The sequence below is a fragment of the Glossina fuscipes genome, unplaced genomic scaffold (genome assembly GCF_014805625.2).
Source record: "Glossina fuscipes isolate IAEA_lab_2018 unplaced genomic scaffold, Yale_Gfus_2 27, whole genome shotgun sequence".
NCBI lineage: Eukaryota > Metazoa > Arthropoda > Insecta > Diptera > Glossinidae > Glossina > Glossina fuscipes.
Genome location: NW_023998422.1, coordinates 3,106,909 through 3,123,022, shown reverse-complemented (window position 1 = coordinate 3,123,022; position 16,114 = coordinate 3,106,909). Strand labels below are relative to the sequence as shown.

At 35.7% G+C, this 16,114-nt stretch overlaps 2 protein-coding genes across 2 annotated transcripts in view; both read left to right on the top strand.

Moving 5' to 3' along the window:
• LOC119635690 (protein espinas) overlaps nt 1-15,354 on the top strand; it is a 56,257-nt gene extending 40,903 nt beyond the window's left edge. The window contains exons 5-6 of the mRNA XM_038030643.1: nt 7,253-7,456; nt 12,056-15,354. Of these exons, the coding sequence (XP_037886571.1) occupies nt 7,253-7,456; nt 12,056-13,477 (1,626 nt within the window). The 3' untranslated portion in view covers nt 13,478-15,354. The remainder of the gene's footprint in view (nt 1-7,252; nt 7,457-12,055) is intronic.
• LOC119635692 (coiled-coil-helix-coiled-coil-helix domain-containing protein 10, mitochondrial-like) lies at nt 9,825-10,434 on the top strand. Its single transcript, XM_038030644.1, has one exon. The coding sequence runs from the start codon at nt 9,825-9,827 to the stop codon at nt 10,368-10,370; it is 546 nt and encodes a 181-aa protein (XP_037886572.1). The 3' UTR covers nt 10,371-10,434.
• Nucleotides 15,355-16,114: the final 760 nt, after the last annotated feature.

The window sequence follows — 16,114 nt, the reverse complement described above, 5'->3', positions numbered from 1 at the left end:
CGAACAAGGTGGGAGTTTGCGGGTTGAAGATTTAGTACGGTTTGGCCATCCATGGTCGTATTTTTAGTCACTGCCTAGTTGGTAAAAGTATAATACATATCCATCAGACAGACAGACGCCCACTAGACTGCGGCTTCTTCCTATCTCGTTGTCTTTCCCCACGTTTTTCATGGTACATGTACAGGCGGCATTGCCATATTAAAAAAAAGGTACGTAAGCGTTTTATTTAAATTCTAGCTAACACATGCCTATAAATAGTTAACTTTGCACGTGCAACTTCAGTTCATAAGGCGTACAAATGAAGAGAGTGAACTTAATATGAAAACTAATTTTCAAAAACTTAAACTACTAGGATTTTCTCTGTTCTTCAAGGGGGCTACAAAGAAAATATTCTAGCACTGGATTAGGAATTTAGACTAGTGCAGATTTCATTTACAATCTTAGAAGGCTTAGTAAGAGAAACAATTGTTGATATTAACAAGGGTGTAAGGATAAATTCGAACTTAGCTAGCGAAGACACCTACCATTTCCTTTAAAATAGGGCTCTGTTAAATATTCAGGAATAAGTTAGGGTTGGATTCGGAAGCCTGCTCGGTCCACATTAAAAAACGTAAACATCTTCTTATGGGAACTATTTTGAACAATGTTTTGAACTTTGATGTGTTAGCGAAAACTGGGTAAGGGACAACACCCAAATTTGGAACTCTAGCGTGGTCAAACTGGGAAATTTTAGAGTCAATCAACAATTGCATAATGTGTTTTTATTTTACGAAACACAAAACAAGAGAGTCTAACGCAGACTTCCGTGGATACGCGATTTTGGTAACAATAAGTGGAGAGTAGTAAAAGGGCTCGGTATTCTTTCCATATTCTAACCTTGCGTAAGTAGTATACACTTTCAGTTGACAATATGACTATGCATGTGATGCTATGCTAAATATTTCCCACCAAATTTTTTGGACACTTAGAATATCAATGGACTTGAATTTCGTAGACCAACAAAGATATTGGTCTGCGCGTTTGACGGGAACACCTACAAAAGAATATTGAACTCCACGATGCTCGATTGTTAAGTTTACGATAATATGGATTCCAGTTTTTTTAATAGTTTGCTTATAGAAGAAGAAAAAAGCTAACGTATATAATAATCTTGGATATAATTTTCAAAAAATTTCATACAAAATGATTTACTTTACCCCATCCCTTAAAGAGTCAGCAGAGTATAAAAGTTAGCGAACCGTAACGGTACTTATAAAACACATTAGCGCAGGCATTAATATTGTAAAAGTTGTCGACTCCGTCTTCTATATTAACAAACAATAGCTTGGCAAGAATGCCAAAATTATGACAAAGATATGATAGTCAAGTAGGTGAGCGAAAAGTGTAATCAAACAAAGGAAAGCATTTTAAAAATAATGAAAATATTTAGTCAAGTGTGCGCAAAAATTTAAATACAGGTTAAGTACGGTTTGTGTCGAATTCTTAGGGACGCACTTTTTGAGTTTTTTTGTTAAATGCACCCTACGTGTACGACCCTTCAGGACCCTTCCTATACTTGTTCTGAACTAGTGCTTATCCTGTTTTGGTTTTAGAATTGATTTCTTTGATGTAAACAAGTTATGATAATAATAATAAGCACAAAAAAACAAGTAACAACTCTATGGTAACACTACTAATTACCTAACATCACCCTACAGTTATTCATATAATGACTTTTCAAGATAAAGCTTCATATGGGAAGGGGACAAAAAATCATTTCAATAGGATTCTTGCTTGGACCAAAACATGCCAACCTACCGAACTTCATCAAAATGTCTCAAAAGCAAGAGGGACGCATGGACGGACACACGCGCTACGACCTTTAAGTTGAACAAAAGCAAACGAGAGGGACAAGTAGACATACAAGTTGCGACATGTAAGTTGAGCACAACAAAACAAGAGGGACACACGCTTGGGTCGAATCGGACAGTGCTTTTGAATAAAAGGTAGGTTTGTTTTAGATCCTTCTGCGCAAATTTAATATTCCTTTGTGTCATAGGTAGCGTAGTGGGTACAAAAATATAGAACATTAGAATCACCTCCGATGTCAGATCATAAAAATATGCAGCCTTCTGGTTGATACTATTTCCGTGAACTTCGATAAATGACTTAGTCATGTTTTTGCTTTGGTTAAGTTCTGAATTGTTACTACATCATCACTCTGAATAATAATAAAAATCATTCACCTCTGGCTTACAAATCCGTTTTATCGATTTTCATAACAATTTTCGCAGGAGCGGAATCTTTCCATCAATTTTTATATATCGTGGCATGATTTCCACAAACAAAAAATGTGTAAAAAGACAAGCGACAAAGGTTATTTAAAAATATTTATATATTTTCTATGTCGGAGGCGTACGATCTGACAAACTTAATATAAATTTCAATTTGGTTTCGTAACATATGAACTATGGAAAGTAAGTGTAGCAGAATTAAACTTTCATTAGAGCATTAAAAGAAATTGTCCCTCGAATAATCAAAGCGAACTAAAAGAGAATTCTCGATTAATGAGAACATAGAGGAGTCTTTGTAAACGCAAAGGAATTAGAGAAATGGAAGTAAAAAGTGAAATACTCTTACGTTTCTTTGTCATTTTACTTTTGACAAAATGTACAGAATTCATTTCTAATACAAAAGAAATTTCCCAAAAATAAAAGAAAAACTTCTTTCCGCCTCATTTACCGGTTTGCAGAAAAATTAGAAGTTTCATTAAATGATTGTTCATATAAATGATTGGAAATGAATTTCGGTAGAAGCGACGACAATTCATCAATGCATGTTAGAAACAATAATGTGTTGCTCCTGCCTCGTAAGTAAAAGTTGTTCATTGAAAAAGCATTTATCTTCCTTCCGTAGGACAAGCAATGAACTGTGTTGACCTTTGAAAAGCATTCAATGAATTTAGGCTTGCTATGTTCATATAAAGGATGTGCAATAAAATGTAGATTGAGAAGGATGGAAATCAATAATTATTTCGATGACGTGTGTTAAAGAAAGGAACGGAGGTTAATTCTCATAGGGAAAAACTTTCTGCACCGACAAATACGAATACTTCTGCCTTCATATGCTTCTCTGAAATTCTCCTTGTATAACTATAAACACTTTTAGCCACAAACGCCCAGTCCCTTGATCGAATGGCTAGAACTCTGGATAATAAATTGCAATAGCCCGGGGCATGAGTTTCATATAGTATTTTTTATACCCATGACTAAGAGATGCGTGAATTTTATCAAAACGTTTGCAACGCCCAGAAGGAGGGTTCAGAGACACCACATTATATATATATATATATTGTTGATTAGCATCAAAATCTGAATCGATTTAAGTATTGTCCGCTTGTCCGTTTGTGCGCCTATGTAAAGTCTATTGTCAACATTCCTTTGGCCACAAAAATGAAGCTATCGACTTAAAATTCGGCAGAAGTATTGCAAGTTCTGGCACTCAGGTTGGTACTAAGCAAAGTGAGAAATTCGGAATGTACCTTGGCATGTCCGTCTGTTCAATTGTCCTTCCGTCCGTCAATTTGATTGTCCATCCGTCCGTCTCTTCGATTGCCCATTTGGCCGCCTGCCGAACTGTGCAATATCTGTGGTAAACAACCTCCCGTTCGCAAAAATTAAGATATCGCCTAAAAATACCCAAACTTTTCAAAGGATCCTTCTACAACGCCCACATGCCTGTGTGATAAAAACTGACACCACTTTGCTTTTCGTGCTGTCTGCTCCTTGCTCATAAACTGGAACACATCAACACCATCTAAATTTCCACATTTATTCTATATACAGAAAAACTCAGCCGCCCCCACCCATTATTACAGAGTACGAAAATTTATTTCTTTTGCTTTCTTCAGTTAGTTTTTCTTAGGATAACAATGCTGAGTATCAAAGATTCTTTTACGACCGAATACAATTTTCTTACTTGCTTGCCTTTGTAAGCTTTTACTTAACTGGTGCGGTAGACCATAAATCATACTTTAATGCTTAGGTTGCAAAGCATTTCTTTTAATAATAACCCCATTTTTTCTATTCTTTTTTTTTTTTTACTTGACCAGTCACTTTGGGGATGCCTCCTACACCCGAATCGGTGATAAGTCGTAACTTATTAAAACTTATACTAAATGTTGAACGAAGAGATGCATTGTCTCAATTTTTGCCCAATTCTTTGCTCTCTTTTTAAACCTCGTTTCTGTGGTTTAGAACTTACTTTAATTAGCAGGCTTTTAGTAACACAATCTACTCTTTACCTACTTTTATACAAATATGAGTTGAACTAACAGAAGACCTAAAGTTGGGTAATTTTAGAAAATATTAGAATATTACAAAGCATAATTGTCTCACAACTTTGTCGTTTGCCTTGTTTCGCAAAGAGCGGAGGTTTTCTTAATTGCAACTGGATAGATGGAATAGACAAAGACACTTAGCCAAAGACACACGACAATAATGCCAAGTATGGCATACATTCGCTTGTGGTAAGGCAACGAGCAACAAATCATACGCACATACGCTAAGAACAATGTTGCTGGTAATTATGACCCTTATTTACTTAACTTTCCGAGCTATTAACCAAAATTCTTTGGGCTATATTACCTAAGCATACCATACCATATGCACTAGCCGGCTAAACGTTATTTCAGGAAAAGAAGAAGAAAGAAAAAGTGCACAAACCATCGCAAATTTATTTTTTTTACGACCACTACTAAGTAAGTAAGTAATGTTGCAGAGTTTTTCTCGTTCAAGCGACACTGATTAGTCGACATTCGTCTTCACTCTCTTGCAAAGAGAAACAATTATAAAATGTTTTCGTCTTTCTTGATTTCTTGGCTGGTTATGTGCAAGTAATTAAGATAAATTTTTGTTGACTTTGCTTAAATGACCGGAAAGCTTAAGTAAAATGTTAAAAAAACTTTAAGAAGGAATTGCAAACCTTAAAGGATAAATCCTCCAATATATAAGATGAATATCTCGAGCAAATAATTTTCAAAATGAGTTTAAAAGCAAGCAGAAAAAATTGAAAACTTAATAGCTCTGAAAAATGAGAAACATTGATCATATAAACAAGTAAGAAAATTGTATTTGGTCTTGACCGAATCATTTATACCTATCATCGTTATCCTAAAAAAAAGGAGAAGAACTACATTTTCATAGTCTATAATATTGGGTGAGCACGGTCTACTTTTTGCAATTTCAGTGCAGAAATTTATACGATGTACGGGTTGTAGTTTATGGGTAAAAAGCAAAAAATCCTGAAAGCAAAGGTGTGCACTTTCTTGTTGCACAGACGTGCGGACATTGGCCGGTGTGGATCATTTTCAAATTGTTTTGGAAAATTTTTAAGCGCTCTCCGCAAGAATGTTTACCGTAGATATTACACAGATGGACAGAGGGGGCAGGTAGACGAACGGACAAGCAAAATTGCATTCAGAATTTGAAGTTAGCCAAGAATCTATATACTTTATGGGAGTGTTATAAGGACTTTGAACAAAAATTGAATTTCGATACAATGTAATATTGGGTAAGCGTTCGCCCATAGAGTATATGTTCAAATCGAAATAGATCCAAATGCTGTAGTGTTTATGAATAATGAGCAGACAGTCATCTACTGATGAAAACGCATTCAATAATCCTATCCTCGGGCAAGGCGTATTAAAGTTTGTTCCAACGAAATGAAACCATTTCTAAGGAATATTCTAATGATGCAATTGGACTAAGAAATGACCTAATAAGCCAAAACCAATAATATCCCGACTTTTTAGAAAAACTTGCCCAGAAAATGTGTGTAGTTCTAACCCGGAATGTGCTAACCTCCCCGCTGTTGTCAGCAGATATTACTCGTACCGATTAACATTGCTTTCAAGAGATGGCTTATTGTTGGCACCGGACTTCGCAAAATAGGGAAAAATCGTAGCGAACGAATAGGGTTTCTCTGATTAGAGTTTCAATGTTACCAAGAGAATTCTCTCAAAACTTATTTGCACACGCATACAATAGCTTTTAAAATACCTTTCATTGCCAAGTAATTATAATAAACGCTGATCATCAATCTAAGGTTTAATACTTCACCCTTCAAGATGTTTTTTTCGGTAGATAGGATTTTACATTAGATTGAAAAAAAGAAAGAAAAAAACTTGAGCACAAATTAAAATTTTAGTGAACCGAAAACTCTCGAAAGTGTAGCAAGGAGAGTATTTAAAAATATACAAAATATTTTTTCATAATTATGTCTTCACCTAAACTGCTCATTAAGACCTTAAATATTTTCTCTCGCTGTGTTAAATTAATTCCAAGAAAGAAAAAAAAAAAAAAAGGAGCATAAAAGTCATTTACAAAATTTTAATTGCACGCACTTAAGCTTAATGAGTCAAACCATTATAACCAACAACTCGTAAACTGTTTATACAGGAAAAGAGAAATCAACCTTCATACCTACGAATTTAGTTTAAAACGTTTACAGAGTTACAATGATTTAATAAATGCTTGGAAAAAAAAAAATATTGTAACAAGAGTTAAAGTCAAACGCAAGCAGCAACACTTACAACTTGGAATAGTAATGCGAGAAAAGGCTGGCTAGCGCCTTTGTATTAAATGTACTCCTGGGATTACTTTCATGGCAAAACTAAGGTCCCAACGAATATTATGCCAAATAAAATAATTTCACTTAGGGGCATACTTAGTTTTAGTAGTAGAAACGGCATGAAAAACGTGCGTTTTTTGTTTTTTTTTTTTATTTTATTATTTTGTTTCATCTGAAGCCCATAGATTTCATTAAGATAATGAAGAGTTCCCTTTTTATTATTATCAGGAATTCGTTCTTTTCTTTTTTTTCTCTTGTATTATCATATAACCGAATGATATCCTGCAGCCATATGAAATGAAACTTTGAGCATTTATGGCAATAAATATGAATATATTTTTACAGACAGACAGACAGACATAAAATGTAGATGACTAAAAAAGCTAATGTAGTATGCTTAATTGCTTGAAAATGTTTTTAAAATATGCTTTTAAAACATTATGCATTTAAAAAATAAAAACAAAAAAAAACAAAAAAAAAAAAGAAATTAAAAAAAGCAAAACGCACGCTATACCTGTATCTGTAGACGAAATTCCTTCATGTCAATAATGTCTGTTGCTCCAGCTAAGATTGAAAGCCATTTACAAATAAATAAACATCGTGCTTATCATAAAACTGCTTACTTTGCTGATATTCATTTCAGTGCAACGAACAACTCTCGCCCGGTGACATTGTGGTGTTTGCTCAACGTGTTGGCGCTCAGATCTGTTGGCATCCTGCCTGCTTTGTGTGTTGTGTTTGCAAAGAATTACTGATGGATTTAATCTACTTTCATCGCAATGGCAACCTCTACTGCGGACGTCATCATGCCGAAACCCAAAAGCCGCGCTGCTCCGCCTGCGATGAGGTAAGTTACTACATTCCTTTTTTATTTTTATTTTTTTTTTTTATAGCACAAAATATCAGTGCGTAGAGGCCAAGTCAACTTTTTGTTTTTGCTCGGTTTGCTTCTTATTTTCTTAAATATTTTAATGCCATTATATTTTTATTTTAGCTAAGCCTTAGTTAATTTTGTTTGTAAACAGTAATAAAGTAGGAGGATAAAAAAATATTTGAATGTTATCATTTAGCACAGTTATTACTAGAGGCGAAACTAATGCCTTGGAAATGTTAACACTGCTGTCCTTAACACCATCGAGCAGTAAAAATGAAGAAATTATAACAACGCTAACGTTACAAGGTTTTCTTTAAATAGAGTCTTAAAAAATATTTTTAGTTCTCTTTATGACCATCATGGGAAGTGGATGCTGAGTGCTGGCAACGCATAAAAATAAATAATAAAGCTACAGACCATGCCAATGTATACACATTGATTAGTGTAAAGAGCGGAAACGATGTGGCCATACTTGTTTATCTCTACGACTGTCGTTGGTTGTTTTGGCCATTCAGGAGTGGAAGTTCTGTTTAGAATAACAGCATCAAAGGATGTCGAAAAGCTTGCAACCTAGAACTTCGAAAAAAGCCTCGGAGCGCCATAAAATGCATATATCCTGAACCGATTTAAGCTAATCCATCCATCTGACCCTCTAACGTGCGTAGTAAATATTCTGTTAGGCATAAAGGTTTTAAGTCTTTCCAAGCACGTTGGTATTGAAATGAAGTTGAATCGATGGGAGGATATCACCTTAGTACAGCATAACTTGCCTTCAAAATTAAAAGAATTTATTTTTTGACTCGTTACTTAAAAACCACAACATGCACAACGATGCAAATTGCATTTATATATTCTATGGATGGGCTTGCAGCGTCTGTGTAAAAATAGAAAAGATCGGCCACACCTACTCAACATACTAGAATAGTAAAATTCCATTCTTTTACCAAAGCTTCTGCAGCAGTCAGAAAGAAGCTTCAGAGATCCTACAAAGTCTACATGTTATTAATCAGTATAATGCGGCGAGATATACAAAAGACTCGGTCCGAGACGAATATAAATTTTCTCTCTTGTTGGCATATTATCCCGTATCATACTTGAGTGATTAAATATGGGATTCGGTGTAACACGTCGTCTAACAGATAAACATCAGTTGCAGCAAATTCTATTCCCAGTGCGTTAGACCAAACATTTTAATTGCAGTAAAATGAATTCTTTTTTTTTAGTTTAAATCAGTTTATAAGGTTTTACTTAATAAAATTGCCTCTGTCCGCCCCTCGGGCCTTCTAGTTACATCATAATCATTGTCATCAAAAATTTGTCCAAAAAAACATAATTTGGGTTTCAATTTTTTCTTTTATCGTTCTACTAACAACAGATTCGAAAATCAACGAAGTCAAGGTTTCATTCTGTCAAAAATCACAGAGGAATTGTTCAATTACTCACTTAAGTTTCGATCATAGGGTTTTATTTAACACTAGAACTACCGACATTTTGCATATACTTACCTATTTCTACCCAAAAGGCTCGTTTTGTTTCCCCATATTTGCTGACATGTCACAGTCGTAAAACCGAAGGCAGTAATCAAGTAAAAATACTAACCTACAATTAAATACCCTACAGCAGTTTGCTCAACGCAGTTATTCATATATAAATATCATTCAAAATAATGTTTTATACGTGGTAGAGAGAGTGGTCCGATCGACACTACTTTTAATAGCGTTCGTCTTTGAATGAAAACACATCAGTGTACCAAATTTCATGCAAATATCTTAAAAATTTCAATCTGTAGACTGAACATAAAAAAATGGAAGCGGACGGACGGGCACACAAGCTACGACCTGTATGTGGAAGATAAGAAAACAAGATGGCCAGGCGGCGGTATGAGCTTAGATCGGTTGGTTTTATCTCAAGTCTTTCTGGGTATTGCACATAGCCGCACGAGCTTAGTAAAGCCTTATACCACCAGTTGCGTAGGATATAAAAAAGATTGGTTTGTATTTTAGGGATCTATTGGTAATTTTTTAAATATATACCGATTAAAGAAATTGCATTAAAGAAGAAAAAATTTTCTATTAAATATTATCTAGAAACCGTTAACTTTAGGCAGGATGCACAAAAAACAGCATATTGATCACAGTGTGTTCACAAGTCAAAGCTATCCTAAATATAAAGCGTACAAACAATACTTAGACAGACTGAAAAGAAAATTACAAACGAACACAGGTGAAATTGAAGGAAAATAATTTTTCTGAAAATTGAAATTGACTTCATAAAAAATTCCAGAAGAGATAACAATTAAATTAAAATAAATTGCAATAAATAAAAATAAAAAGTAAGCGAAATGGTACGACGGGGACACCCCGCTAGCCCTCGACCAGCTACCAGAAGAACCCCATCACCCTCATATACAGCAAGCGCTGCACCAGCCTCGCCACTAGCTACCGTCAAACAGCCACCAAGTCCGGCTACTGCCGCCTTGCAGCAAAAACCAGGTACCACTACTGGAATCTTAAAGCAGCCATCAATGTTTGAACAGGCGGCCGCCACAGCCGGTGGTGTTGCTGTGGGCTCCGCCGTTGGTAGCGTAGTAGGCCAAGGCCTCACCAATATGTTTAGCGGATCTGATGACAATAAAGGGATTGTAGCTCCTCTTGCTGATGCAACGTCCCCAACACCAGCACCAGCACCAGCTGAAGCTCTGTCGTCAGCCCCAGCTCATCAACAATATTATGCTAACGGTAGCGCTAAACCCTACGAGCCCCAAGGTCCTTGCGCCTGGGAGATTAAACAGTTTCTTCAATGTGCTGAGGATCAGTCCGATTTAACTCTCTGCCAGGGCTTTAATGAAGCGTTGAAGCAATGTAAAGCACAACATTATTCGCAATAAAAAGCGGAACAAGAAGTGAAATTCGGTGGCCTTTTTTCAATTATCTTTAGTAATTTCTTTTAATTCTTTAGCTTTTTACCATTTCCTCATATATTTTTTTTGCAAATTCTATTTCGTGCCAGATTTTTTTTGCAAGCTTTTTAATAAATGTAAAAAAAGGTAATATATGAATAATAAATCACATGTGAAAAACATACATGCAATTATAGAGAGGCTTAAACAAAGATGGATATTGTCGACCGAACTACTTCATCATCTTCCTTTTTTCGATATCCAAAACAAAAAATACCTCTTTTAGTGCCGTGTAGCAAAGAATTTGACCTCAATACGAATCCTTTTGAGCTTGTATTTCGATATTTTTGTGAAATTCTGGTCGTTGTCGCAAAGGATGTGAACACCTCCTATGCAATGTTATTTTCGTAAGCTTTTTTCCCGCAAGCGAAACTCCAACTACAAGCCGGCATTCTAGTAAAGCATTTAAGTCTACATTTTGTGCTCTAAATCTAAAGCTCTAGAAAGCGGTAATTATCAGCTTTTTGCCCTTACGTTGTTTGCCATTACGTACGTCATCCTACACCTATTCATACAACGGATTTCAAGGTAAACCGTTATATGAGACATGATCGCGAAATTACTCCGATCCAGACCGTTTTCAAGAGCATTCAGCCTTTGGCCAAACAATTTCGGTGTACCAAATTACAAGCTTATCCAGAATCGCTTTCTGAATCGATCGTTATACTAAAAGGTGGGTCTATCTCCCTCTTCTCATCTGGATGTTGCATAAATCTGCATAAACTTACTATACCTTCGTGCAACAAATGCGGTAGGATATCAAAAATTTAAAAATGTGCCAGCTTTGCTTCCTAATTCATGCATGGACCTGTTGAAATATAGAAGCTGTCTGTCCCGGTTCATAAAGAACTCTTTTCAACTGCCCATATTAAAAGAAAACCTTTTCTCAACTCATTCGTCGAGCTGTTGAAGTGTGAGAGCGCCAGCCCATATTAGCACGCAATCGTCAATAATTTTGTGATTGCTTTTCTCACACTTTATGTTCTCTTAGCAAGATTTAATTAAAGACATAAGACTCATGCCGAAATGATTTCGATAGAAAATACAAGACGGTCATCAAGTTAAAGCATTTGCCCTTTTTATATTCAACGGCAATATAGTCAGTCAAGTTCCCGGCAAACATTTTTCATCGTCCCAGTAAAGACAACCATTAATAAATCAATGAATGCCATTCGTGACATATTTATAAACTTTACTTTAAAACAAATGGAAGGTTTTTGGAATATTTTAGTAAATTGTAGAACTAACGGGCTTTCGTTTCTCATTTCCAATTAAATTATATTTGCAGCGTTGCAATTTTCTAACTATCAGAGTTGCAACTTTCCAACTATATTCTCATTGCCAGTAAACGATTGATTTCTTATTCTCGATCTAAATATTTTATGTTTGCAAGATCGAAACGAACATTAAAACTTTGGCCTTTACAACTAATTATATACAAAAAGTTCCCGAATTCCATCACCAACTGTTGTAAAAATATCTTCTGTAAACTGCAGAATTAGAAGCTTTTTCATAAAGATTTACATAATAATTTATTCGCTTAATATATTTCGCTTAATATATTCAATTCAATCTTTCTTAGCATTTTTTAACTAATTAATTTTGAATTTTAGATAATATTTTCTGATGAGTGCACCGAAGCCGAAGGTAGGACGTGGCATATGAAACACTTTGCTTGTTTCGAATGTGAGAGACAATTGGGTGGGCAACGTTACATTATGCGCGACGGTAAACCTTATTGCCTGAAGTGTTTCGATACCATGTTTGCTGAGTATTGTGACTATTGTGGCGATGTGATTGGAGTTGATCAGGGTCAAATGTCTCATGACGGCCAGCACTGGCATGCCACTGATCAATGCTTTTCCTGTTGCACTTGTAGATGTTCCTTATTGGGTCGGCCATTTCTTCCACGTCGTGGTACTATTTACTGCTCTATTGCATGCAGTAAAGGCGAACCGCCAACACCATCAGATACTAGTTCAGGACCGCATCTAAGACCTACACATCGCGCTAGTACAACAAGTCAAATAGCCAGATCTCCTCGACCGAATAGAAGTCAAAGTGGTAAAAATACCAGCAGTGCTGGTAACCTGATGGACTCACAAGAACGGCAAAGAAAAGAGGAATTGGACTGTTTAATATTAAGTCAAAATCTGGAAAGTGGCGGCGTACCAGGTATACATAGACCAGCGCATCCACCACCAATAGACTTAACTGAATTGGGTATAAGTTTGGATAACATATGCGCACCGGATAAGTCCATTTTTGGTGAAACGAATCTAAACACATCATTACCCGACATGCTGATATCGAAAGGTGATGATTCGCACAGTTACCAGAGTATAGATAAAATCAATATTAATTCGCCTAGCAATTCTGAATTGACTGAAAGTACTCAAGAAATCAGCAATGAATTGGAAGCAGATAATGAAAATGCTTTGTCTCCCGGCAGTTATGAGCGTATCAAGGAGGATCATGAAGAAACAGAACCCAATGACGATGAGCCAGAGGAAGACGGGGAAGAGGTGGAAGACGATGACGACGATGAGCAAAGTAATCGTCATATCACCAAAGAGGTACGTTTCCATAGTATCCACGATACTATGTCGCGTTCGAAAAGCTACACCGATAATTCGAATGCACGGCGACGTCGACGCAAACGCAATCAGGCGCGCAGTTCATCCGAAATGCAAATTAATCAGACCAATTTAAGGCTGCATAATGCCCAAACCCAAGCCGGTACAAGTACAATAAAAAATGTGGAGAATTGCGATGCGACCAGCATCTGTTCAACTTGTTCGTCCAGTTCTTCGAGCGGTATGGATGATTATGTCTATCGTTTGCCAACGCGTAAACATTACGGTGGCGTACGCGTATCTTATGTGCCCAATGATGCGATTGCCTATGAAAAGAAAAAGAAACAAGCTTTGGAAGAAGCTAACAGTGCATCTAACAGTAAATACGGTAGCACGTCAGGTAGTAATAATGGCAATCCTATGATGGGTAGCGAAAACAAGAACTGCATTATATCATGACCGCCTCCCCTGCTACCACCGCCACCTTTTAATTTAAGCAGTTATTACATTTTGGAAACTATTATGGAAGAGGAGCGTCTCGTTACGCTTGATAAGAAGCCCGGTTGCTTTAGAAGATTCTGGAATCTCTTAAGCTTAACCAAAAGCAAACAAACAAAATATTTTCAGAATGTCTAAGACCATGGCTACCAGGCACAGGTTTAGATGTAAAAATACCATTTTAAAAACATATGTTAAAATTTAACAATTTTTACAAGAAAAAAATATTTTCTTTTTTGTTTAAATAAGATTTCATTGTCCTGCCAATATACGATTTTATAAAAAGAGTGAAAAATGTAAATAAAAATATTTGAGCGAAAAAAAAAAAAATGTGGTTCGTGAACAAAACTATACCTAAATGTATATATACTTGGATGTCGGTGCATATGAATGTAACTTTCATATCGTAGTTTTAGGTCTAAAGCAAAAAAGAAAAGCAAATCACTTTTAAAGATAGAAAGAATATTGAAACGTGTACAAAAGCATAGTTTAGTGTACACTATGTCCGTATGAAACGCACCTTGTAGGTTAAAGTAGATTAAGAAAAAAAAAATTTATTTTAAATAAAAGTTTTTAGAACAGAAGCAAACAAAAACTGTATAACAATAACTCAAAGTCCTCTTAAATCAAAGACAACGAACAATAAAACTAAAATCAAAGATTTTGCAAAACGAAATAAATACGAAGCGACAGAATAACAACGAAACTTCTTTTCTTTTATTTCATTCTAGTATTCGAACTTAAATAACAATAACAATAATAATAGTAATAAAAAAAAATGAATATAATTATATTTTATTATATAACTCCCCACAAAAACTAAAGCGGTTTCTTCCATAGTCTTCGTATACACACACCAATAGCACCATTCTTTCTTCATATATTTGCTTTCTTACTTGGCGCTGAGCATATAATCTTATCAAAGCATATCAGTTCTCTCCTCTCCTTTTAAAACTCGCAAAAATCCTACAGGGCCGGCTAATTATTCGGCTCGAAATAGTGTTTCGCGCACAATATGTAAGGGGTTATCACAGCTGAGCTGGGCGTGTCAGCTGAGGTATCGGAAAATTTACGTACAGCATCACTGATGTATGCACCACCCAGAAGCTTGTCTGTCCGTCTGTCCGTGTTTTCTTGTGTTCAACCTACGTCGCTGTTGTTGGTATATTTTCGTGAGATTTGGTACGCTCACTAGTTTTGATTAAAGGACGAGCGACATTGAAAATGGTTGGCATCGGGCCATTGAAAATTCGTTATATAAATAACTTTGGGGTGGGGTAGGATCCATGACCCTTAAGTTAACCCAAGAGAACATCCGTACTCTGTTTTAGTTCAACTACTCTTATACAAGTCGTTATATTTCTTTTACAGTGGGCGTGTTTGTTGAGATATCGGGGTTTTGTTTCTTATTAACCTTTTAACTGACCCAAGGGAAACATCTTAATGAAGGTTTTCATTCAATATCTCTTTTATAGTAGATAGCAAATTAAAATATTTTCTGTGGGCGTGCTCAGACACTGATCGTATTCTTTGCTACGTTTAGGCCTCTCCATGTCTCTTTCTCCCTTTCCTCATTTCTTTCTAAGCATTATCGGGTTGCACGTGTATGGAACATCCTCTGAATATTTGGTCACATAAAAAAAAAACAAAAAGGCTGCGTTTAGTTTCGTTATGGAATTTTTCATCAAAATGGACTCATAGCTGAGATAAGAACTAAATAGTGTTTACTACACTGTTAAGAATAAATTTTAAATTTTGTTTAGAATTTCAAATGGTGGATGGGTGTTGAAAGCTCATTCTGGAACGATGTTATGTTTTCTTGTGTTTACATGTCTACTACCTATTAATGTCTAGTTTAAGCATATCTTCGTAATTTATCTGTTAACTTATGTATTTCGTATATGTAGATATATGTTACGATCATTCATTTCCCGATGTTGAAATTGTAAACGCATAATACTCATAGTAGTGATCTTATTATCCTATTTATTTATATATCGATATTTGTACGTTTGTATATAAAACGAATTCAAAAATAAAAAAAGTCCAATAGTTTTTTAAATTTTATATCTCATTCATTCGCTCATTGATCGAAACGCAGGCAAGTATTATGAAGACATTAAAATTTAAACATTCACATTGAACATTTAGCCCTGAGCAAGCTGCAAGCAAAAGAAGCCGAGAGTTTGCTTGCAATGCAGCAAAAGCGTTTCTTCACTCGAGTGAAGGAAGACCATAAGTCAAATGTTTGCATGGATTCGTGACAATGAGTTTGCATCTGAAACGTCAGAAAAGTAAACTGAACGAAGGCAAATCGGTTAAAAAAATGGGGGACTCATTTTCATTTACTGATAAGGTCAGGTCGTCAATTTTTTGAAAGGGAAACAATCAACGATCAATGCCGTGATAATTAATTGTAGCTTCTCAGTGATGAAATCGAGTAAGAGGGCTGCATTTGCCCAGAAGGGGGCAGTGATTCACCATGACAATGCAACAACTCATAACTACGTTATCTCTTATGGTCGAGATCGCATTACTTCCTCACAAATCTCATTCGCCAAATTTGCTGTCCACGAAAAAGATAATAAAAAAATAATT